We start from the raw sequence: 26,850 nt of genomic DNA, 5'->3' as shown, positions 1-26,850 counted from the left end.
TGCATTGTGTTCCTCCATCTTGGTCACTTGTGTGGTTTTTAGCATACTTTCTTGTCTTTTTATCTTGTGCCTGGAAAAAGTTTGTTGCCCTTTTTGATCTTGTGAGAAGATCCTGAATGAGTCTGATGTAGATTTTGTCCTAAGTTCTGGTGTACCCCATGTAGTTACGCCTTCCTATGTTACTGATTCCTGTGCCCTCTCCCCCAAGATGCAATATCATACTATGCGAGGCACAAGACCCATCTTAATAGAGCAGCAGAATAATCTTTATCTGGCTTTGAACTATTTCTGGATTTTTACGTCTTTTGGCTATTAAAATCTGGGTCAGACTGTGCTCTAAAATATGCTTACACCTGTGCATGTGTAATACGGTGACTTTAATGCATGTGAACATGTTTTCCTCTAGTGGGTGACCCAGCAGGAACAGGAAGATGCCAGTTGCCGGTATTGTAGTGATTCCTTAGCTCAGCTGATAGAGATTTGGGCTTTGTACTGAACACCACTGCTAGCAATGGTAGAGCCATTAAATAATGCAGCTGCAGCGTTTCACCCAGGTTTAAACTGTACGCATCTGATTTTAGTTAGACTATAAAGATGCAGCTCTACCCTGCCTTCTGCCTTACACATGCTTGCCAGTGTAGGTCAGGAGTAAGAACGAAGATACTGAGTAATGGCAGAAAGATCCCATACAGGGACAAGGATTGGCTTAGGCCCAGTGATTACCAGTTTGGCCCTGTTAAGATTGTCAACAGCAGGAAGGTCTTTGACACTGTTCATCTGGGTGCTGTTTGCTGCCATTTTGTGACCCTTTCCCACGGCAAGAAATCATGAGATGACTTCATCTGCCACAAGGCCTGATTCTTCAGGCACACACAGCTCCAGCTGAAGTCACTGGGCATGTCTATGTGTACATTTAGGCGTGCCTAAATTTAATGCACATTAGCTTAATGTGCGTTAAGGGGATTTTAGGCTCATGTCTACATGTGCACACGTTAAAGCACATGGGTGCCGTGTGCATGGCCTGATGTGGGACTAAAGTTAGTCCCACGTCAGTCCATACACAGCATTAATGTGCCTTAACGCGTCTACATGTGCATTAATGCACTTTAGCTATTTGCACCTAGATCTGATACCTGCTTTACAGGTATCGAATTTGGGTACGAATAGCTGAAAATCACCATTTTAAGGCGCGTGTGTAGATGCACACCCTTAATACGTCTTAAACTGGCACGTGTAGACGCGCCAACTGGGATCTCCTGGGGTTCAGCTCCTTCAAAAACCACTCCCATGGTTCATGCAAGCTAACGTGATCTGTCTGGCTCAGGCAGCCTCATCCTCTATGATTCCTCCTTTTTGGCTAACTTTGGGAACAAAAACAAACGTGATGATAAAAAGTTTGCCTGGAGAAAAAAAATCAATTGAGGAAAATAAAAGCTAGAGACTGTGGGGGAAGAAAAAGTGCCAGCTTATTAAGGAAGGAAATCAGCATTTTCTCTCCTGGCTAACAAGGCTACTTGGTCCATGTCTGTGTGTGTTGAAGGGAAAATGGCTCGAGGCGCCAGGACAGCAGCCCACGTTCCGTGCCTTTGTGGTCAGTGTGTATCATCAGCTGCCATCTTTCAAACTGCAGCCAAGAGGTTTGAAACATCTGGGGATCCAAGTACTCTACAACAAGTTTTAAGGGAGGAAATGTTGGACCACTTCCTAGTTCCCAACTGTCCCAGGGACTCGGTCAGCAAAGCAGCAAGCATTAGCATTCAGGTAGGAATGGCCTTTAATGGCCAACAGGCTGCTTCCACAAGCCTTTGTATTGGTAGTTAAAGACCAATGGTTGGTTGCTGACTGGTGGCCGGGTCGGTACTAGGAGCTCCCTGGTTCCTCTCGCTTCCGGGCACCAGCGGAAGATTCTCTGGTGAGAGACGTTCCCACACCTGAAACAAGCCGCCGGCAGGATAAGTCAAGCCCACGCTGGTGGGCTTCCTGCCATGGCAGTAGTTGGCATTGCTATATTTACTGGTATAATAACCCTGTTGCTAGCCCAGGTCTTTCTAGTAAAATAACCTAACATTTGTGTGATGACATTTGTCTAAAGCTGATGCCCTTGTGGCCTGGCTATTGAAACAGAGTTCAGTAAGTCGAGGTCGTTTCTGGGGTGTAGGCACGTCTTGATGGTTTCCCCTCTCTCTCTTCCCCAGTTTCCCTTCATTTTGGGAATGAGAGCTGCAGCAGCACAGGAAGCAGTTTCCTGCTCTCCCAAAAGAGAGAGGCCAGAGGATGTTCTGGATGGGGCGGTGCTGAAGGATCTGTAGTTTTGACAGGTCTGTTGACCTAGATCAGCGGTTCCCAAACTCTGACAGATTGCACACCGCCCATTTAAAATGATGCAACCTTAAGTACCACCGGCAAATTTTTGTCATATAAAGTAATTATAATAAACCTGTTGACATGTACCATTGAAGGGTGGTCTGTAGACCACTGGTGGTACCCGTACCATGGGTTGGGAACTGCTGACCTAGATGGATCATTCCAGGTTGAAAACAGAAAACCCACCCTTCAGCGAAGCCCTGTTAATTTTGTCTGAACTGTGAGCCTTCACCTCCAAGTACTTCCCAGGCATGGAGACCAACCCATTCACCTGGGAGTTGCAGAGCTAAGACTGAGAAGGGCAAGCTCTGTAGTTTGGGGCTTGGGTGGTTTTGGAGCGTGCCACTCTTAGGCATGGTCTGCATCAATGATGTTCTCTCCACAAATATCCAGGAGACTCTGGCACCTTGTCAAGCACAAGCTTAATTTACAGAAGAAGGTCCTTTCCTTGCTGGAGCTTCTGCTAAGGTGACCACGGATGCATGTTGTGGTAGAGTTGGAAGGTTGTTGTAGGTGCGATGGTCCAGGGAATGTCCAAGAGGCAAGGGTTTTTTGTGATCAGCAATTATTGGACTGTACAATCATGCCTGAAAGCTTGCCCAACAGCTCTCCCAACTATACAGCTGGTCCAGTACAAGGTAGCACCAAAATCCTTGCCTCGTTATACAGGTCTACATCAGAGATGCAACTAGAGATTAAGGGTTTTGGCCAGGAAGATGCATGAAGTAATCTGGAAATTGGAGAATCTGAATTACTTTGAGACGAGCGGTAAAGTCCGCTGGGCTTGCTAAGTTTTAGATGAACTCTCTCTAAACTGAGTAGGCAGAGGCAAACACAGCTACAGTTGCCCCTTGAAGAATGACTGACTTCAAAACCTCCTGTACTTTCCATGCACTATTAAGCTTATGTGTATCTGGATGTGGCTGTATCATTGCTTCGTATGTGGATGCACAACTGTTGCCTTGAGGAAGGCGGTGACCAGGAAGTCTTCATGTAGATTGGGAGCTGTGCAGTTGGCTGGTTCTGGGAAGTTGGATACAAGTTGGTTGGTTACATCCAAAGAAGTGCCCTCCTTTCTGCCCAAATGGAGCTCAGTGAAAGGGCAGCTGTTAACTGAAGATGTACCTTATCTACAGGCCTTCTGATACTATACTAATAACCTAGTCTTCTATCAACCCTGTAAAAGACAGCATGTTTCTCTCTTGTAAGGCCTCACAAATTAAGCAACTACCTTAGGTGGAAGTGATCAGCAATTTTTTAGCCAATCTCCTTTTATTCCTAGCCCAACTAGCTGCAAGTTCAGCTTTTGGCCTACCAGCATAAGACAGACTGCATTGTCTATAGATGAGCTTGGCTTAACCCAGATATTCTTGTCACATGGTATGCACTTTCCAGCTCTCCCAAAATGGATGAGACTTGATCCTTGTTCAAATTTGTTTCCTAAATAAAGCAGCTTTGGGGTTTATTATCAAGTTTGTAGCACCCAGCCTCCACAGCAAGCACGAAATCCGTCCTCTTCTGTTTACAAGAACGAGGTGACTTTTTTTTCTTGCAAAATACATGGTGTTTCTTCTTTATCGCCCTGCCTGTGTGGTCCACACACATGTATTGCTTCCCCATAAGCTCATCATGACAAGCTTTTCCTCCATAAATTAGGTCTGTAATGGGTCCTTTTGCTACAGAGAAACCCATTAGAAAGGCCATCCTGCATTTTCTTGCTTTTGACATCGGTGTGTTATAGCGTGTCATCTCGTGTCTGCAAATGAGGTGGAGACGGCTGTCTGGCTGCATTTGTCATGGTTATCGTTTGGCAAGCTGTCACTTGAAGGTCATTGGGAAGTCCGTTCCGTTAGAGGCATGTCACTGATGGACAATGGCCTTGAATTGTTTTGCCTTGCGGGATCCATAGGTCAGTTTAAAAAAAAAAAGGGCATGGGGGGAGGGTATCTATACTTTTTGGTTACCAAATTGTTCATAGGCCCTCGCATGCAGGAGAATCCAGCTCTCTTCTTGTTTGCCATGCTCTGCTTCCAAGCTCCCACTCCCTGCTGATGTCTGCTCTGTCTTTTGTCCTCAGTTGCTCTCATTGGAGGTTGACCGCAATTTGCTTTGCCTTGCTCCACCTGGGATGAAATCCTGACCACACGGAAAGCAATGCCTGAGATCAGGATCTTACCCCAGTGGCTGGGATGGAAAGGAGCCACTATGACGATAAAGATTTGCTGTAGCACTGACCCACTCCCCTTGCCTCTTGGAAAAATAGGAAAAATGAGCAAGATGTTCCTGCTGATGGACTCCTGGTCTGCCCTTTGCTATTTCCAGTTGGGAGTTTCTGTTATTGAGTCAGTGAGCTCTTCCTTTTGCTGTCAAGTGCAGGTGATGGAGGCCAGTTAAAAGGGCTCCTTATTAATTTAATGGGGACCATACAATGTCAGTGGAATAGTTCATGAATATCATAGTATCCTATCACATATGGAGTCTTGTTCCATACCATGACCACGGTGGTTTATAGTAAGATCACAGGCATGTCACTGACGCATTTGGACTTTGTTAAATCGCTTTTGTTTCTGCTTCCTGTAAAATATGGATAGCTCTAGACACTGCAGCTGTGTTATGAGGATCGCTTTAATGTTTCTGAAGTGCATTGACCATATGAAACGCTCCAGGAAGGCTAAATGTTGCATTAGGCTGCCCAGCTAGTTGAGGCTGTTGATTTGAGCACATTTCTAGGAACGTTAAAGTCCCTATGGAGAAATCTGGCTATGATGCTATGGCTTCACAAAGTGTATTCAGATGCATTTGAAACCCAATGGATCCTGGTTTAAAAAAAAAAAAACCGTAATGAAACCTGAGTTATGAGAACTGTCGAACCAGGAGTTCACACTCTAGCTCTGATTTCTGGATGTGCTCGTGGCTTGGCGGTTTCAGTGTGGTGGTGGTATATGGTGGAGTCTCTCATCTTCTTGACCTGAATCCTGAGTTTGAAGTACCAATATTTTTGGGGTTGTATCTTTTATTGGACCAAATGCATGGCTGCAAGAGGCTTAACAGATGCCTCTCAGCACAACGGAGCAAGCAAGGCCCCCTGAACAAAGTAGTTGAAGAAATATGTTAAGAGCAATCAGATTTCACGTTTGCCTTTGCTCTGCATTTGATGACTCTGCTTGCCATGAAAAGAAAGAGTAGTGAGACCAGAACCGTACTTCTTATAAATCAAGGGACCAAATTCACCCCTCGGTAACGCAACATTGAATTAATCACAGCTAACTCAGCTCTGCTGTGTTGCTGCTCTTCTAGGGGAATACAGGTGGACCATCCTATTAATGAAAGCAGATCATTGTAGTCATGGTTTTGGGCTCCACACAGTTGCAATAGGTAATGAAGTGCTATTAGTGGTATATGCTACTAGTTTTCTAGCAAGCAACTGCTGGTCTTGCTATGGTAATTTTTAGAAACTGATTTCCATGTGCTTTTTTTCAAAACATGTGTAACTTTTTGAAGTTTCCTTCCTTTGCTGAAAGTTTCCAGACTTGATCCCTTCCTCTAAGTGGTTCAGTGGGCAGTTTTTCTTTGGGTTTTTCCGGTTTTTAATGAGACTAAGGAGGGAAACATCTTCTGCTCTTCTGGAACAATGTGGGAAGCAAAAATACTGCAGCAGTTGCCTTTTAAAAAGCCACATTTTGAATTTTCATTTTTACAACAGGCCTAAAGCAATGAGTTTGAAAACTGGCATAGACCATTTTCACTGAGGAATAGCATCACCTTTGAGTCTGAGGAGGGAGGAGAGATTTTTTGAATAGCATCTCTGAAAAATCATTTCCAGGCATCTGCCGTCAACATCTGTTTTATTGGAGCTTTGCATCTCCTATGATAAACTGCACATTCTCCCTGCCTGCCCTCACCAAGTGATCCCAGTAAGGTAGGTTAAATACTGGGCTTCAGCAGATAGCCTCCCCTTTTATAATGTGAAATAGTGTCAGTGATATGTTCTTTGCCTATTAAGCAGCCTCTACATCTTGTCTGCAGGGGTTTTGACTTTTAGATATGTTTAAAGTAAGAAACATTGCTTACTCAGATATCCTGTTTACAGCATGCTAGATATCAATGCATACAATTTAGCATTGTGCTACGAACTCATACCAAAAACATTTAATTTGTACACTTGAGTCAAAGTAACTGAGAGCTCTCAAAAAAAAAAAAAAAAAAAAAAAACCCCAAAAAGAAAAAGCAGATTGCAGAGGTATGTCAAGAGCAACACCAGCTCCAAGTACTCTCATCATTTTAACATGACTTACTTGAAAAGAAGTCCCTGTTGTCCCTCATGTAGTTTGTCAGCGACCAAGACGCACACATGTGCAAATGAAGGGGTTAACAGTATCTTGCAAAATCAAAGTGCTTAACTGACAGGTTGATGAATGTTAATGGGAAATGAAAATGTTTGCACCCTTTTCCAACCGTGTCTCGCGCTGAGTCGCAGTAGAATTTATTTGTAAAATTGAACGAAGTCCTTCCTTGTCCTTACAAGCCTTTAAGATGCTGAACATCCGAACAAACGTTAAGTGAAGTGACAATCAAACTTTGGCATGGCTGATGGCAAAAAGGAAGAGATTGCTATTAGGACCACAACATTTGCAATGGCCGGTAATGTTTCCTTCTGTCGCAGATGCTGTTTGCGTTTCCACTATTTGACGCTTGTAACAAAAATGCTAATAATCCACTATTTTATTTTAAAAACATACTTGATGGCAGGATCCTTCTCCACAGAATCTCAATTTGCTGTTTTTTTTAAATTGTTCTGAATATCAGTGATGAAGTCAGAGCCGGTGGGAACTTTCCGTTGATTTCAAAGGGAGCAGAAGTGTGGACTCTGATCATTCAGACAGCATTTTTTTAACTGCAGACTGAGCAGTTTCTGATTTGAGTCAAATTTGTACCGTTACAATCTTCCCAGTAGTTTACAAAACATGTGAGAGAACTTTCTATTTCAGACTACGGGTTTCCTAGAGCAATTTGCTTTGAGAGAGAGGAAACATACACTGTACTATATGTGTCTGCATAGTGCTGTTGTACTATTCTGGAGATGCAGTTCTGAAATTAAACAAATGTGTATCCTTTGACAGAAGAAATATTTTTCTAAGGTGTTTTTAGCTTAGTGTGAGTTTATTTTTGTGATCTTTGCTCTGTGTGTATCAGTTTCTTTTCTAAGCTTTCCTGAGCATCTATTTTTTTGTGCAGTAACTTAACAGGTGCTATAGCCACTTGTTACTTTGAGAAACTGAATGAGACAATTTGAAGTCAGCCTTTGAAACACTCATGCTGACCACGCCTCTGTCTGTAACATGCGGATGGTGCTGACAAATGTTGCATTTTTTCCCATCATTTAAATGATTTCTTTTTGTTGTGGATATCTGTATTAACTTGTTTAAAACATACAAATAAATTTTATGAAATTTTACTTAATCAAGTAGGGTGGTTTTTTTACTTCTCTGAACTTACCAAGCTTCTTTTAAAGACATCTGCGAGTTTGAAGGCATGTCCAAATACGTTCTGCTGATCATTACTAGCACCTACATCCTGGTCTACTCTGTTTATTTCAGTGACCATCATCCTCGTCCATTATATTGATACAGGGTGTTCCTGCCTTATATAGCATTGTTTCCAAGTTCGCTAAGACAATCTAACCTGAAATAATGATCACTAATTGGATATGCAAAAAAAAAAAAGTGTATTATCTAACTATAGTACAGCTAATCGCATTTATAATTGTTTAACACAGCCATGTCCATTTTTAGGTCATTGAGTTGCATGACTGCTGATCCTTCTAAACAAGTGTAATTCCCATGTGACAAGCTAGTTTAGTTGAAGCTGATCCATCCCTTCCAGCAGTGCAGAAGTAGCCTGCCCACTTCTATTCTCAGAACTTTTTCTGCCTGAAATTCACTTCAGGCTTGTACTCGCATGTAAAGTGCGACACAATATTCTCTGTACCAAAACACGCAAAGGCAATTTTGTTTAGCTAAGGGTGGGCACCAGATCTGTAGTGTACAGTTTTAGTCCCTTCTCTAAAAGACACTTTGTGTTTTGCAGTTTGGAGTGGAGTTGAGGGCAAACTCGCACAGAAAGCACTTTCTAACTCCAACTCTCGTATTTGCTGTGGCTTGATTTTCATTTTGTGATGTCCTGCACAGACTCATCACTCCTTTTTGCCAGGAACTACCAGATCATGTATAACTGCATGTAGACAGGAGCCTCTCTTTCCAGACACACCTGTACTAGCAAGAATGACTTCCCCCTCCAGTGACCAACCAGGTAAGAAGTAGTGAGGTCTTCTACTTTCACCTCATTACACTTTTGTTTGTACCAAAAGACTTCAGTCTACAATAAAAGTCCCTTCCCCAGTCCACCCAGCAGCAGAGACCTAGGAGTTGGGATTCACTGCATGAGTAAGGAGGTGCTGCCTAACAGAAGTGCAGAATTCAGGATCTCTTGAATCCCCTCCCCTTCCTCCACGTGCAGTTAGTTCCCCCTTCAATTAGTTCAGCATCTGCGCTTGTCATTACACTCATCTTGGACATCACCTGAGACTTGTACATTTTCAAGCTGCCAAACATATCCAGGAGATTTTAAACACTTTATTTAATAAAAGTTAAACATACAAAACTGAAATTAACACACTTTGTAGTCATAAAAATCACCTTCTTCCATTAACAGGAAGAACCTTTTTCTATGCATGGATTCTAAACTATCAGTTGCAGAGTCTAGCTTGAGTTGTGACTCGGGTAGATGATGGACATTTCCACCAATCAGTGCATCAACAATTGCTGACGTGACCTGATCTAGTTAACAAATTACAAAATGAGCTACATTAACATAATATACAGGGGAAACATGGTCAGGACTAATGAACAAGAAATACCATTGAATTATTCAGCAGGTATTATTCAGTACTCTTGCTCATCAACTCAGCCCTAGATTTTACAAAAATAATATCTACATTGTATACAGGGCTATCTATTAACTTTTGTTTTAAACACGTTACGGATTCAGAGATGGCACCACTACCGTAAGTGAGCGACAAGTAACAAAGGAAAGCAATCACATACAGAAAGTACAAAAAGGCAAGAGCTTTTACACATTGTTTCCTGAATAAAATTGAAAGGGCTCAATGAAACCATAATGTGGCTGAAATTACAAAGAAACACTGGGGCAAAAAAATTCAGATTAACCTTTACTCATTTACAACTAACTAAATAGGATCCAGGCATTCTTATCCGATGTGCTTCAGTTCCATTTAAATGGGTGGAAACCCACACAAGCTACTCAGTGAGATGCTGGGGATTTGCTGTACGTTATCAAATTTCATAATCACACTAGAGAACCCAGCAGTTCTCATGGTCTACTTTCAGAGCGTATAACCTAAATTCTCCCAACACTTTAAATCCACAATTTTAAAGTGCCTTTCTACTCTGTAATTTGACTCTCTAAAAATGCCATCTTACGGTTTCTTGGTCATCTCTCCAACTTGCAGTTCAAATTTGCTGCTTCTTCAGGTAGGGATGTTTCCCTCCAGTTTAATTCACAGTCTGGGAAGTTCAGCCTGGAACCAAGAAGTCAGGTCACGTTGTTTCTGGCTCATGAATAGTTACTAGTAATAAAAAATTTCCATGCGCCCAACTCTACCCTCATTTACAGATTGACTGTCTTCAATGGGATTGCAAGGGAGTAACTTAGAACTTCATTAACAATTCCATTTGTATACGAGCTTAGGTGGAATCCAGCTAATTCTCTCAAAGCAGCATAGGGCTCTCCAATGCTAAGCTTGTCACCTGAAGCAAGCAGGTTGAACTGACTTTGAGACAAGAGAGAGCTGTTAAGGTGCCATTTTTTTTTTTTATACAGTCACTTTTCTGATGATTACCCTCACTCAAAGTATGAATGGAAGGTTCTGGAGATCCTTGTTTCAGCTAACTGCTGTTTTCAAAACAGCGGCCAACAGCAGTTCAAGAAAACATTTGTCTGCAGAACTAACGACTATAAAAAGTTTGGTAATGATTAAAGGAGTCAACTCAATAGCTGTAGATTTAAGGCTCATATCAGCTGAAGCCAAGTGATGGTGACAAAAATGGACTATTCACTACGTGCCAACAAATAATTTACTTTTAGAAAAATATAATGATAAAAAGAGAAGTGTAAAGCCCTGCAGAGATGAAGTTTAACCTTTTTTCCTATTACTGAGGCATTAAATGCCTGACATTATATTTAGAGGTATCTTGATACTGTGTCATGGGTTTGTCTGCAATTCCACATGTTCCAACTCCAACTTTGCCAGTTACGCTCTCAGGGGAAGCAAAAATACTCCTCTTGACCTGAGAAGGAAAACAGAAACACCATTCCTAGTTAGTAGCAGTTAGTTGTCAACTTGTCAATTCTCTAATTCTGCAAACAATCCACAACTTTCAACTTTGCAAACACGTAAGCTGAAGGGCTGCTGACTGACTTCCAAGAGGAACCAGTGGCAGACCAGACAACACAATGGAGGCCTTCCTGGAACCTGGTCCTGTGCTCTGGCCAGGCCTCTCGGGGAGCGCTCGTCACTTTTATTCATAGCCAATGTTCATTTATGTCCCTCAAAAAAGCACTTGCAGGAAACACGCTAAAGGAGAACTGATGCTTTAACACTGCTCGTCTCCTCGCTTCTTCCTCTGCGAGATGCCTACTAACCCAGATACCTTTGTGACTGTCCCAAGGTCATCTCTGCCATGTCTCGCATGTTAGCCAGAATCTAACCTCCAGCAGATATGAATCCTCCCAAGCTACACAACCAGCACCAGTGGACCCTGATGCTTCATCCCAGGTAAGTGCAGATTCATTTTTCACTCTAGGTAACTTCCTTACTACACCAAGCCTATCAGAACCCTTTATTAAGAGGATGTATTAGATTTCCCATCCTCTCCCTTTATTTGCAATTTAAAATGACATCCATCTAGCAACAGCTTCCAGTATCCACACACCTGTAAAGCAGCTCATATTGGACATGTGTTCTATGAGCAGCTTAGTTCCACACATCAGTGCACTGCTTTCCTGCACAGGCAAGCATTTTCTCCCCTGGATAACATCGACATAATGCATTTCTATAAATGTCAGTCCACAGCAGCTGTACATTGACTAGTACCACTGAACAGCTAACAGGGAACTACAATGAGGGAACTCTCTGAATGAAGGCATGCAAATAGTACTGCAAACCAAAATATAAACTGAGGAACAGCACGGCCCCCTTCGCTTGCTACTAGTTGTACAAGGTCTTTCCTTATATCCTGGGCTAGTAAGAGAGCAGTATGAAAATGCTGATGGGAAGTATCCCAATGGAAAGTCTCAATTACACACCTGGTAGCAGTAAGGACTTACAACAATTTACTTCTACATGGTATAATGTGAAAGAGTTTGGCTATTCCTGCAAACACAAATTTGTCAGTGAAGAAGTCTTGAAATGAGTTCTTACTGCACAAATGAAAGCAATGGGGGTTTCTGAACTCCTGTAAGGAAAGGTCCATCACCTGACTTGCATACTGACCCATTTTATTTAACAGTTTGCAGCTGGATGGTCTCATCTCAGATACTGAAATTAAACACTGTGTCTTAAGACATGGACACAGTGTGTAGTGGCTAGAGCAACACAAATGTTTCAAGCTTGCGCACATGCACTGGCAGGATTTACCAACCTGGCCTTTTTTATTCTTAGAGTAGGCTCTGTTGTTGAACTGCTGCCATTTGACTTTCTGGTCCTCCCGTTCCTGTTCAAGTTCTTTGATTCTCTGTGCTTTTTTCAAAGCTTTCTTCTTCTTATATTCTCGCTGCTGGGCAATCATTTCTTTTCTGCAAAGAAAGGAAAACTGTTAGTTAGGCATGTACCTCAGTTTGCCACTCACAACATGCTCTGGCAACAATACAAAGTACAGAGCATAAAATTACAAAACACTGTGGGGACACAAAGGTTTAAACAGAACTCTCCTTAAATAAATGATAAAAGCACAAGCCAAGGCTATGCGGTCAGGCTTGGACTCTATGGAGAGCATTCAGTTGCTTCTCCAAGTAGCCTATCAGCTGAGTTTCACTGTGGTGTTCCACAGAACGCTAAAACGATTGGAAGTGGATGAACTTTTCTATGAAAATCTCGACTGCTGCAGGAACCCCTTTTGGCATGGGAAGGCTTTTTTTCCAGGAAGTGTGATTAACTGAGAACACAGTAACGTGGCTCCAGAAAAGCCACACTGCCAGGAGCCAAGGATAGCAGTAGCATTGGTTTCCCAATGCTCAAGACCTCTATACCAATTGGCACCATTCCTCTGGAAGTCAGGGGGAGCACACGAGAGGAGGATCTGCAGCAGGTCACAGGGACCAGACAGACTCCATGCTCTTTCTGTGTGGTGAGATAACGACAGCCCCAGTATTCCCACAAGGACCACACTAGCATTTCAGCTCTTGGTTTGTTAAGACAGTCAGCATCCACCACAAGAGAATGTACGAACAAAGCAAGAGCCACTCCAAATGCCTGGGTCCCCAAACACACAAGTTCCAAAGATGAGATGCTACATTCTGGTTTTTCACCAGGAAGCTCTAGTGAGTGAAACCATTTCCTCATTCCTCCAAATGTAAGTACATCTGTGAAGCACTCACACTTTCACCTAAAAGCTCTAAAAAGAAATCTTGATAGACTGCAAGTGTCTACTATTTCTTGAATCACCTACACAGGAAGACAGGCAAGGCAAGTCTGTCTTCTCCCAAAACCCAGATGTAACCGCCATCGGGGCCCTCATCCAGAGTCTCCTCTTCCTTGTTCAAACATACTATCAAGGTTAAGTCACTTACTTGGACATGGGTTTGTTGCCACTGTCCTCTTTTGCTTTTCTTCCTTCTTCCACAGGTTTGAGGTTGAACAGAGGGGTGACTTCAGCGTTGCCATATCCAGCAAACGTGACTGCAGCTGTACCATTCTCCTCATCTATCTCTTCAATCTCAGCTTCATAACACCTGTAAAGATATCATGGCTGTAAGCATGTGAGTAAAGGTTTAATACTCAGCCCTACAATACCTATAGTGTCAGTCAGTGAATAACATTAAGCTAAAGGTTTGCAGCCAACGTATTTCATTTCTGAAACAATATGCTAACCAGGCCAAAAAGTCGTTATTCTTTAAGGACAAAGGTACCTTAGTCTAAGGGCTGCAATGCATTATATTTAGTCCTGCACAACACTGATCAGGACCAGTGGCAGCTTCAAGGTCCTGTAGCTTCCAAACCTACTAATAAATGTCTTGTGCAACTGTACAGTTAGGAATCTTTTTGTTTCTGGTTCAAATAGGTCATGAGATGTATCTGTGTCAGACCTTTTAAAATGTCAGTTTAAGCCTGGCTGGGAATTTGTATTAAAAAATAAAGGGGGGGGTGGGGAGGGTTTTTTGGTGGTAACTGCTGATCTACTGAAACAAAAAGATGTTTATGGGAGATTGCTAGCTTTGACAAATCTCTCCACCTCTCCATTTCTGGAAGAAAAAGTTCTGACATTGTCAAATATCCTGTTTCAACATTTTCATAGTGAAAAGTCCTCTGAATCAGAGTAATTTGGTTTTGAAGTGTGGGCTAATTTATACTAACATAGGGCAAAAGTGGAAATCCAAACATTTAAAAAAATATCAAAACAAAACATTAAGTCAACCTTAACTGATTCATTTTTGACTTGGTTAATCATTTTATGTTTAAAAAGATAATCCCAATTCAGAACAGAAAAAAAACCGTAGAAATCTCCAATCCTCGCAGACTAGGAGAAACTCTTTATAGACATTATTCCAGCTAACATCTGCTATTTCATTTCTGCTAGAATTTTAGTGACCACCACTTTGAAGAACACTCAAGGTAAACTAGGCACTGATGCTTTAGTACATGGAAACAAATGGGAGCTGAACTTCTGCATGGTTGGCAACATAACTCTCTGGCTAGAGATTCAAGAGACACTGGCAACTGAAATTCAGAAAGGCAAGAGGGCAAAGTGATTCAAGTCCAGTATCCAAGACGTATCCGAACCAGAAACACGTGGGCAGACCAAATATTTTCAATTTCCAAAAGTTTTTCCAAGATCTGGTCCTGAACTAATGATCAGAGTGAGAATACAGACCCTCACTGGCAACCTAAAAACTTTAAAAATGAAACACTTGTAAGCTTGGCCATCAATGCATAGCAACAAAAAAATGTCTCTGGCACTTAGAAGAGGATTTCTACATAAAATATCAATAATTTTGCATCAGCTCCTATTCTTAGTTGCCACTACACCATGTTAACAGATCCACTGTGCAAGAATATTGTTCTGTATTACAAAGAGATAATGGGTGCTGACCCTATCCAAATGGCCCAGTTGGCAAAAATTCTAAGAAATATTTCTGTGTTACAAAAATGTATTACCCAGAGTATACTTATATTTCACGGAGTATAAACTCAGATTGAAGTGAAACAACCCCAAGACACCGTCACTAAGTGAGTAACGTCTGAATGAAGTATTTTGGTACAGCACACTTTAAGGTGCTTTACCAATCAAGTATCCAACCATAAAGTTATCTTAGAGAGCAGTATCAGTCTCAAAGGGTTTCAGTTTCTTTACAGCCAAAAGCTGGCATTCCAGATTAGATGTACCAATTGAAATCTCTCATGAAGTCATCTTTCATAGCTGTAATAAAATGCCAATATATTAACATAATGGCAAGGCATTAATTACCTGGTGTGTTTCAAAGGCAACACATTACTAGATTAGTTGAGGAAGATATGCTATTGATTTGTCAAGTGAAATGTTTATTCTGAGGGGGAGTGACCAAAAGGGTGATTCCAGGATTTCTTTAATTTTTGTGCATTTACTACTAACCTACAATTAAAAAAAAAAAAAAAGAGTCAACAGCTACTTAATCCTAGGTTTCTTCTCCAATTCCTCTTTGCTATTTTACTTTAGACTGATTTTAAATGAGGCAGTTCAAGCTGAATGAAAGTCTCTTACCATTGTACTGTTTTATTTCATGTAACACTTAGAGAAGTTTGTTTTCTACACTTACTGTCCATCTTCACTCCATATTGCCATACATTTATCCCCAACCTTCCAGGAGTGGCTGGGCAGGGCAGAAGCAGAACTGTCGGAACTTGCAAGTGTTTCTGAAGGTTGTGTTGAAAGCAGATCTTTGGTAAGTTCAATAACTTCCTGGAAAAGGAAAATGAAGACAATACCCTTTCAATCATCATTAACTGCACTTATTTCTTCTTCAAATTGAGGAACTTGTTTTTTGTAATAGTGTTAAGAGTGTTTCTGAAGTGAAGGACTTCTAGTTCTCTACCAGTTCGTGGTCTTATGCATCACAGATGTAGAGAAAAGTGATGTATCGCACATACTGCATTGTAAAGAGGCTACTGGCCACTTCTCTATCCTCAGCCGATTCAGTGAGAATGCCCCACTCTTTCTTTTTCGCAAGAACTCTCTAGATAAACTACTTTTGTACAGGCACAGAGACAAAGCCAGCTATTTATGTGGGAACAATCCTTGATGTGACTCCTTGCGTGTGATGCTCTTTTACTGACTAAGGAGTACAAGGCAGCAACTAGCAGAGTGAAGTCAGGGTCGTGTTTGCTGCTCTGAGGGGAAGGCAAGGGCTAAACGACCCTTTCAGAAGGCAACCGTGTAGGTAACCATGTTTTTCATTTCCATCTACATTTCAGTTTGTTTTGCATAAATGATTTAAAATTATTTAATGACAAAGACATTACACGTCTGTGTTTCAGATTATCGAATAACAAGTACAAACATATTAATGAGTGCCTCTGAATTAATGTGACTTTTTTTTTCAGTTCCTCCAGAAAAAAAGAGTTAGCTGAATTCAAGCATCCCGAGAAGAAAAAGGAAGTCCTTACTCTTGAGATCTAATTCTAAAAAGAACACCTTTTCAGAAAACCATCCTGGGTGCAGATACATGACACACTATACTACTATGTAGTAAGTCACTCAAATCCAGGATAAATATACCCCTTGAAATAGGTACAGTAGCTTTAACATGTGGGAAAGTTGCTATACAGAAAGTGTAGTGCGTCCACTCCTCAACTCAGTTTCATCCTCAATGCAAACTTGTTCTCCAGCCAATTTGGTAGTGGCTATTGAGGGTATGACAGACCTGACTACTTGTCTTCTCCCCAGTACAGAGTGAATTTCTATGGATTAAAATCTGGAGCAAGTTACTCTGCAGTAACAGTGTAGTCTGTCTGTACCCTGGGACACATACATGATTACCATTCATAGCAAGATGAACTCCATCTTTTCCTGGAACAGAACCTCAATATTTTAGACAAAGGCCTCCCCATCAACCTGACAGAATGACCTGAACATGGCAAGTGAATAAGAATATGGTCTTTTTCTACTAGACTGTGAATAAATAGTGCTACAAAAGGTACTGAAAAATCCAAGCTAAAACATCAGGCAGCGGCAATCCCCCAACCACTTCATCCATGTGATCTGACCTGACTGGACTATTTCTAAGGGTAAGTACACAGGCCAGTCTCAGTGGCCGCATCTATGCGAGACAGTTAATGCGCAGAAGACCAATTCTACTGCACGTTAGTGTGGTGGCCAAAACCCATGCTAATGTGAAGTAGATTTAGTCTAATGCACATTAACGTCACTAAAAAAACCCATTCATCTGCACTAATGTGCAGTAGCGCCAATAATGGTGCATTAATGACAGGCATTAGTGCCTGCCATTGCAGCTACTAATTTACAGGTACTAAACTTAATGCGCCATAATTATAGTAAATTATGGAATGGTGTAGACATGCCCAGTATGTCCTACTCTACTAACAGATATCCATGATTAAGTAACCACTTTTTTTGTTGATTCAAGAGCCAGAGTAGATGCACGGGCTTCCAGTATCATGCACTACTCTTAACAGACTATCTGTCCCAGGGGTAAGGCTTTATCATAATAAAGTTGCTAAGCTTCTGTGTTTTAAGATGAAACCATGCCTCGCTAACATCTATTTTTCACCTTACTAGAATAGGCAATTTCTGGTTCTTCTACAGAAATCAAACAAATGCCAGTTAAGTCAGTGCCATGCTCTTATTCTCCCATATTAAGATTCTTGTGGTGCCATAACTTCTGATAAGACAAGTGATTCAACAGCTGACAGAAGAAAACACATGTGGGAACTTTCCTATAGGAAGAAAGGCAACTGAAGTTTGTAAACAAAGTCTTCAGTTTTTGAATTATGTCACTGATTTTCACCATCTGATGCTAGTCTCAAAATTAACCACCAGCATTTAAATTAAGGAGGAAAATATTATGAAAGACCTAACTTCTCCCCTTACCCCAGGTGCTTTCACAACAGTGACTTATGTTGCTGTTCCTGCACAAAACACTGCCCAAGGACAAGGCCAGGGGCAGAGTGAATCAGATGCTCTAATCTGATTTGCTCTGCAGGAAAAGTGGTATGTACTTGTGTACCAAAGGCCCAAGCTGTCTTGGTTGTTTGTGACTGTGGGATGATTTTAAAAAAAGGAATTGTTCTTCATTACTAGTACACTCCTGTTCCAAATGCATTTTCAGTTCAGCCTACAGCAAAAAGCAAGCACAGACTTTCACCATTACTGGCTCCAGCCCTTTCCTTATCCCAAATTCCAAGAGGGGGTGGGTTTGGAAAGTTGTGTACCCTAAGAAAATAAGGAATTCCCTTTGGCAACTCTCCAGAGAGACTGAATAGGCTCCTCCATTTCTGCTTCCTTAACAAAGGGAAGCAGCAGACCAGCCGGTGGGACAGGAAGGCTCCAGGACCCAGCAGAATTTCTCCATCAACTCATCAGGAATAACAGAGAACAGCTGTAGTCCACTGAAACAATCACTGAAATCAGCTGCACTGCACTGCACTGCACTGTTAAGGCAGGAGCCTATAAAGAAAGTGCAAGCTCAAGGAAGGAGGTTGCTGGGGAACAGCTCCCAGACACCAAACCTATATAATGACTGTTCTGTTTTGACATGTAGTTTTGTTTGCATCTAGTCAAACAGAAGGATAACTGGATTCCTTGTCTGCTATTATCTGAACCCATGATGCCTCACTACCAAGGAGACTTTTGGGTGACTATGGTATGTGTGGGAAACAGTGTTAGATTTAGAAGAACATATAGCAATAAAGTGGTAGAGACTGGGAAGAGGCCATAGTCTGCCTAACATTGCTCCAGTCTCTTTTTGTATAATACTGTATATGAACCAGCTCCAATTTTGATATCCAGAGTATTTAATTTGAGGGAGGTCTACAGAGTACATGGCACTAATTACTCTTCCTCTTCAGGTCTGAGCTCTAAAGCAGCACCTTCGACACAAATGGGTGACGGTAATCTGCAAATCGTACCAGCACTGCAGCTTGCCACATGTGCGCTCCACTGGACCTGATGATACAACCACACACTGATTACCTGAAGGTAGGTGTTTCAACTATGCAGTATGCCACTGTAACGAGACAGCTGACGTATTCCTGCCTCTTTCATAAATAGCTTATTATAGAATTCAAATGAACAGCTACATGGACTAGTCAGTCAACAATTCCTTGACTTTACTGCAGGTGTTTAAAGGACAGGCTATAAATTGTGAATTTGTGATAAAACCTTGATTTCATACCTGCTAAGTGTAACTATAGATGGAGACCTGAATTATGCATTGTCTTGTAGCAGTCACAAAGCAGTTAATTTATAGGATTGCTAACTCAAACTTTTAAAAGGTTACTGAGGAAAAAAAAAAAGAGGACTAAACATAACAAGGGGCACTGAGGAAGAAGAAGATATAAAACAGAGCTATTAATTCTATGAAAAGTATTAAGGGTTAGAGAAATAAGATTTGTAAAAAATATTAAAAAGGACAGTGGGTGCTAGAAGGGAAACTTGACCCCATAAAACTCATCAAAGTAGCGAACTAAAAAACAAGATGGGTCAATTGACACTTACAAGCAGGCAGAGGCTTTGAAAGCCAGTTTTTTTTTAAATGGAAAACAGTGTGGTGCCTTGATACTAAAAGCAGTGAAAAAGCAACAGTGGTTTATGTATTCACCTGTCAGACTAGTAGTCAGAAAAGCAAGAGTATGTACAGAGAGTAGACATTGCATCTCCATATGAAGAGGAAGATGTTGGCAATCAACTCCACTTCTTCCAAGTCAGGCTGAATCCTTGGCTGTATAGATACCTTAACAGAAGTTTTTCAGTGAAGCAAAATATTTTCATGTAAATAAATGGGCTCCCTCTACATCTTGGTCAAACGTATTTCAGCCTGGCAGTTCATTACCCAGCTGAGCATGCTGCATGTGATGCTGCATCATAAAGGACTCTTTCAATCATGTAGTAGCAATCTTTTGAACAGACACAGAAACCATTTAATTGGGACATTTGACACTTAAAAAACAAAGCCAGGACTTATTTTCCATTTTTCCAGTTATAAGGTAGTTCACGTATATTAACTTGTAAATGACAAGGATGACGCCTTGTCAAGGTGGAACATATGAATAGCAAACCTTTTAGAGACAAGAGTGTAAGTATCTTCCCAATTTTGTGCAGAAAACTTTTTCTTAAGAGGAAAAAGTCTTCAAGTTGTCCTTCCAAATCCACAATCTCTACATATCAAAGCCAAGGTACCAGAAACATCATCTTATGTAGGTTTTACGGTGTATTTCTAAAATACACAGATACTTTTTGCTGTGTACAAGGAAATGTATTCAGATTGTTCTGAAAGTTGCCCAGTAGGTTCCTTACAATTCAGGAAGATCTCCAAAAACTAGAGAGGGAAGGTGCTTAAAGGCTTTATCTTTGATGACTTTTTAGTTTTAACTTTTTTGCTACTGTTCTTCAAGAAGCAGGATTGGTTACTGAATTTTGAGCTGGGTAATTTTATCTACTTCAAATAAGAACTTGGCAACTATAGTCCCCTATCTTAATAAAGTAGCATTCAGTACCTGCACTGTAACATTTAAGACAGTAGAGGCAGGCACAGTTATGCCAGTTTTATTGTCTAACCGTTTAAAAGCAACATGGTCCTACTATAATCACGGCTGAGGTGTTCCTGAATTTTTTGAAGTGTGTGTTATGAGGACTCGGGGAAGCTTAACTGTTCATTAAACCTGACAAGTTATGAGCTTAAAAGTCTAAAGATCTTCTGTGTAGCAACACGAATTTCCTAATACACCCTATGAAACTCTTATGGGGGAAAAAAAAAAAAAAAATCAATGCAAAGTTTGTGTGCACCAAAATTTCAAAGCAATGCTCAAAGTATTTGGGCTCCTCTTTGATAAGGATTCAGTGAAAGCGTGCATAATGAATGCATTGCATCAGCAGCAAATTACATTCCTTTTAAATGTGTTGACAAACTAGACAGCATAAAATTCCATACTTCTAGGTTACCAGAGGATTATGTCAGTACCACAAGATCAGAGATTAAGGTTGAGTGTTTCTATATAATTTTGCCAAAGTTATGAAAAAATGTAATAGAATACAGGTGCAAAAGTAAGGAAGACACTATCAAGGTATCTTTCCTAGTTTGTTCTCCTACTTTAAGCCAGAAAGATTATTCCCCTTCCTAATTTTCTCTTTTTTTCCATCCTGCCTGTACAGTGATGTCGTTGCAATTTCTTTCTATCAAACTGAGAAGCCCTTCTAGTCTTCTATTTAATCAGATAAGACAGAAATATATAACAACTGCTATTTACTGGGTCAGACTGTAACTCCATCTTCCCCAGTGTCCCGTGTCCTACCATGACAGAGAAGAGATACCAAACGGCAGAGTGAGCTGGATCTGACCAGGGTTTCCCCCACTGTTCTTCTCTCACTTGCAGCCTCCAGCACTACAGATCCAAGACAGTGGTTTTCTACCTTTTTTCACTTGCAGATCCCTAGAAAGTTGAGTGGTGCAGTTCTCTTCGGAAATCTTGAATGGAGGTCCATACCCCTTCAAAATGTAAGTGTGGCTAATCAACAGACTTCTGACTGATCACAGACCCCTAAGACCAGGGGTTCCCAAACTGTGGTACACACACCCCTGGGGGTACGCAAGACCATCCCAGGGGAGGTATGTGGCAGAAATTGTGTAATAGCATATTTCTCATTATTATAATAATAATAATAATAATAAATAATGGGCACAGGTTAAACCATATCATGGTTAAAATATAAAGCATATGCTGGTAGGGGTATGCATGCAGCTGGTAAGTCTGGCAGGGTGTTATGCCATAAGAAACAGTTTGGGATCCTCTGCCTTAGAGTTCATCTGTGGGCCAAAACCCCTGGTCTAGGAAGTTGTAAAGCAGAGGCTGTATCCCTCACTCCCCCGCTGAATAGCTACAGATGCCCCTTCCCTCCAGGGATGCACTCGATCCCTTTGTAGATCCAGATACATTCTTTATACTAGCTAAATGGTACAGCAAAGGCACACCCGCCTTGGAGAACGCTGCCAGCATCTACTGTTCTGGACAGCGAGCTATCACCATCCTTTGCAGAGGAAATCAAACAAAGTCTCCTTTGACTTCCACCAGCAGCTCTTCTAGTTCTCCCAGGCTCCAGGAGCCCAGCTGAGCTCCTGGCCTGCCCCTCTGGTGCTTGAAACCCACCTTCCCAGTCGAGGTGGGCCAGCATTGCCACAATGGGGCAATTATCATGATTACATAATTATTACCGTATCTATCATCATATTGTAATTGCGATATGCCAATAATCACTACACAATATGATAATCATGATATGATAAAATGATATCACGATGGCGATATGATGATCCATCGTGATAGTATGATAGAGCGATCTTTGCAATCACCACGAAGTTACGATAGGACAAATCATTACAATCGTGACTAGCGTATCATAATTATAGTCATACCATCATATTTTGATTATTGTGATAGCAGGATAAGGTGATCACTGCGCTGCTATGAATCATGACGATCGGGATTATCACATCACAATTATCGTCGTATCACATCATATCATAATTAGCATGCTGCTAGGATAGGGCGATCATCATGATGTTATGATACGACGAATCATAACCATCGTGGCTGTCATATCGTAATTACCATCATGATTATCGTGATAGTATATGGCAATCACCACAATGTTACGATACAAGTATTCATAACAATTACAGCTCTCGTATTACTATTATCGTGTCATCACATCACGACTATCTCAGTGGTGCAACACCGCCAACACCAGTCAAAACGCACAATGGTTTTGGAGGCTGCTTGTTGCTGCAACCAAGGCTGACCTCCAGTCCTTCTCCCTCACTGCCTTTCGGGCTCACTGGCAGCCCCCAAAACCAAGCGACGCTTCACCTTTGCCCCGGTTCCCGCACGTAACACAGCGGGAGGAGAGGACCCGTGGGCCTGTCCCCCGGCCCACCTGCAAGTCCTTCTTCAGCTTGAGCAGGTCCTCGTTGTCGGCGTTGCCCGAGAGCGCCGCCTCCACTTGCTGCAGCTGCGCCTTGTAGCTGGCCAGCTGCTTGGCCAGGTCCTCCGACATCTGCAAGCGGAGAGAAGGCAGCGGGTCAGAGGCGAGCCGGGGTCTAGGCCGCGACCGCCAGGCCGCGGCGCGGGGGGAACCGAGGCCGTTGGCGGTTAGGCCCGACGGAGCGGCCTAAGCCGCGGGGCGGGGGGAGGAGTATGAGGGGGCGATAACGGGCGCGGCCGCTTACCTCGGCGGGTCCCCTCAGGCCTCTGGCGACACGGAACCGGGACGGGGGCAGGGAGGGGAGAGGGGGGAGGGGGACGACGGGAGTTCGCGCGAGACTGCCGGGTAGACGGCGGTTGGAGCGCGGCGCGTAACGCGGAAGCCGCTGCGGCCGGGCACGTGACGGCGGCTCATCCGGGGACTCGGCGGAGGGGGCGGGGCTTGGGTGAGACGCGACGGGGGTGGAGGGGGCGGGGCCTCGACGTCCGTTAGACGTTGACGTGCGCCTCACTCCTTTAAGCCGCTCATCCATAACCTCAATGTACCCTTGCTGCAGCCCGAGCCCGTTGCTCCTTGTTCTGTCCTCTGCCCGCACTGGGAGCGGTCCAGCTCCATCCTCTTGGCGCTGTACTATTAATCCGAATAGGGAAGGATTCAGCTGGCTTGGAAGAAGTGGAGTTGATTGCCAACATCTTCCTCTTCAGTGGGCTATTCAATTCCCTGCTCACTTCTCCAGACTCAGGAATGACAGCCTCTCCTCACACGTGCACGTCCGAGATTGGCAGCGGAGCTGCTGCAAAAAGCGCCGCCGACACGATGGGTGGCGGATGGATGCCGGGGCAGAGGAGCTGTGCCCCTGAATTTATCGAGTCTCTGATTCATGCTCAAACATGTCCTTTATTAATGACCGTAATCCTTTGCATTGCAGTGCCTTTTTGAAGGAAGGGCACGATTTAAAAACGAAAGAGAGGACTTCTGCGACCACCGTCACCGCCACCTGAATTCAGCACCAAATAACAGTGGAGAATCAGAAGCTGGGAAAACATACCGTCAACGTGTGCTGCAGGAGTGATTGAGCTAGGCATTTATCTGAATTGCCGCTTCACTGATGTACCTCGCCTGAGAAATATTACCAAACATTTTCAGTGGGGAACAAGCAGTCGTGCACCTCAAGGAAGATGCAGAGAGTGACACAGTGGCCCCTCATACTCGGCGGAGACACAGTCTTCGTTCTGATTCAGAGGGGAGTGCTTCTAAGCCACCCGCACAACTTACCCTGGACACAACATACCCATTAACTGGCCTTGCATCAGAAGACATTATATTCAGTGCCAAAATTAACTGTTTCATCCAAACGTAATACCTCTCGCTTTGTGTTTTTGGAAACTTCATGAAAGAAAGAAAAAAAGAGATTGATGATCACAGAACAAAAAATAACGTTTTGTAATCCTAACAAAACAAATACCAGTTTTTCTGGTTTCCAGAATAAATGCTGCTTCTGTGCCTCTGTCTCATAGTCTATCCTATGTTTTGGCACGTTCACTTTTTTGGAGGATTCGTACAAAGGTGATTCTTGCTATATCAGCCCTTTAGGTTGGCAATAGTAAGGGTATGAAGCAGAATATCAAACCTGGGCATTTTCTGAAGATGATTCATTCCTCTACTGCTTTCACTATTCAGATTAGTATGATAGTACAAAATCGGCACGGTACATATTAAATGGTTTAAAAATTAATTAAACAGTAGGCCTTAAAAATGTGGTCAATGACAAGTGGATGGGCCTTCGATGGGATTTGTCAGGGTTTGGTTTTTGGCCTTACATTGCTTACCATTTTTATTGATGTATTGGAGTAACAACTTTGATGAAGTGTGCAGTTGACACAAGGATTGGGACAGTGGTGAAATATGAAGAAGATGGATTGTTTGGTAAACAGAGTCAGGGAAACAGTAGCTGTTCAGTATGGCCTTACAAGATGAGAAGGACTCTGGGATGACTGCAGTAAAATTTAGTTCCTGGTGTGATGCTTTGGAAAAAAAGAGCTAACTCAGTCCATGGATGTATAAATGGGAATATCCATTTTAAGTGGAGAGGTTATATTACCTCTCTATGTGAGTTCATATTACCTCTCCTATATATCACCTCCCCTATATTACCTCTGTACGTGAGGTTATATTACCTCTGCTATCCCTGCTGTTAGAAAACTGTCCAGTTCTGGTGTTTGCATTTCAAAAAGGATGTTGAAAAATGAGATGGTTTAGAGAAGAAGCTGACTAAAGGATTAGAGAACCTGCCTTAGAGTGAAAAAAATCAACAAGTTCCATCTTGTTAGCTTCTTTTTAATAAGCTAAAGTAGTTATCGCAGTCCTGAAATATGTACATGGTGAACAGAAAACTGATGATACAAAGCTCTTTAATGGGAAAGGGCATACAAATAATGAACAGCTAGAAGTTGAAGCAAGACAAATTCTGTTTAGAAGCAAGGCAAAAATTGTTAATAGGGCAATTAATCATTGGAACATTGTAGCAAGGACTGTGGTGGACCCTGTCACTAGAACTTTTTGAACACAGTTGTTTTTCTAGAAGGCATTCTTGTGTTCTTGTGTCTGTCTGGCCTGAAGCACGACTTAATTTAGGAAGTCCTGTGGCGCCTGTTATAGAGTCATAGAAAGTTAGTGTTGGAAGGGACCTCAGGATGTCACATCTAGTCCAACTCCCTGCTCAAAGCAGGACCAGCCCTAACTACGTCATCCTGGCCAAAGCTTTGTCTAGCTGGGTTTTAAAAACGTCCAAGGATGGAGCTTTCACCACGTGTCTGGGTGACCTGTTTGGGTGTTTTATTACCCTCCGAGTGAGAAAATTCTTCCTGATATCTAACCTCAACTTCCCTTGCCGCAGCTTGATACCGTTGCTCCTTGTTCTCTCATTTGCCACCACTGAAAACAGTCCAGCTCCATCCTCTTTTGAACCCTGCTTCAGGTAGTTGAAGGCTGTTATTAAGTCCCCTCTCATTCTCCTCTAGACTAAATAAGCCCAGTTCCCTCAGTCTTTCCCCACAAGTAATGTCCCCCAACCCCCTCGCTGTTTTTGTCACCCTCCACTGGACTGTCTCCAATTTGTCCACATCCTTTCTGTGGTGGGAGGCCTAAAACTCAACACAGTATTCCAGATGTGGCCTCATCAGTGCTAAATAAAGGGGAAGAAACATTTCCCTTGATCTGCTTGCAATGCTCTTACCAGTGCAGCCCAGGATGCCATTAGCCTTCTTGGCAACAAGGGCACACTGCCTTCTCCTGTTTGGTTTATCCACTGAAACCCCAGATCCTTTTCTGTAGAGCTGCTGCCCAGCCAGTCAGCCCCCAGCCTGTACTGGGATTGTTCCCTCCTAAGTGCAGGACTTTGCACTTGTCCTTGTTGAACCTCATGAGATTCCTTTATGCCCAATCCTCCAATTTGTCCAAAGCACTGACTCCTAACCCTACCCTCCAGCATATCTACTCCCCCTTAGCTTGGTGTCATCTGCACACTTGCTGAGGGTGCACTCTATGCCATCTTCCAGGTTATCGATGAAGACATTGAACAAAACCAGCCCCAGGACCGACCCCTGGGACACTCCACTTGTTACCGGCGGCCAACTAGACATTGAGCCATTGATTACTACTCTCTCAGCCCAATGCGCTAGCCAGTTTTCTGTCCACTTTACAGTCCATTCATCCAGCCCATACTTCCTTTGCTTGTCTGCAAGAATGCTGTGGGAAACTATCAAAAGCCTTGCTAAAATCAAGGTCTTCCACATCCACTGGTCTCCCCTCATCCACAGAGCCAGTCATCTCACCACAGAAGGCAGTCAGGTTGGTCAGGCATGACTTGCTCTTGGTGAATCCATGCTGACTGTTCCTAATCACCTTTTTCTTCTTCCAAGTGCTTAGAAATGGATTCCTTGAGGATCTGCTCCATGATTTTTCTAGAGACTGAGATAAGGCTGACTGGTCTGTCATTCCC

The 26,850-nt window shown here is 42.5% G+C and overlaps 1 protein-coding gene across 1 annotated transcript; it reads right to left on the bottom strand.

The window, feature by feature from the left end:
• Positions 1 to 8,976: 8,976 nt before the first annotated feature.
• On the bottom strand, positions 8,977 to 23,214 carry SMNDC1 (survival motor neuron domain containing 1). The gene is made up of 6 exons (XM_019556116.1): positions 23,095 to 23,214; positions 22,803 to 22,922; positions 15,454 to 15,596; positions 13,231 to 13,392; positions 12,084 to 12,237; positions 8,977 to 10,730 (listed from the first exon to the last, which is right to left on the bottom strand). Exons 2-6 carry the CDS (start codon positions 22,920 to 22,922, stop codon positions 10,593 to 10,595), a joined length of 717 nt encoding a protein of 238 aa, XP_019411661.1. The 5' UTR covers positions 23,095 to 23,214; the 3' UTR covers positions 8,977 to 10,592.
• Positions 23,215 to 26,850: the final 3,636 nt, after the last annotated feature.

This window comes from Crocodylus porosus, unplaced genomic scaffold, assembly GCF_001723895.1.
Source record: "Crocodylus porosus isolate Cpor-Errol unplaced genomic scaffold, CroPor_comp1, whole genome shotgun sequence".
In the NCBI taxonomy this organism is placed as follows: domain Eukaryota; kingdom Metazoa; phylum Chordata; order Crocodylia; family Crocodylidae; genus Crocodylus; species Crocodylus porosus.
Note: the sequence above shows the minus strand (reverse complement) of the source record. Positions and strands in the feature narration are given on the sequence as shown.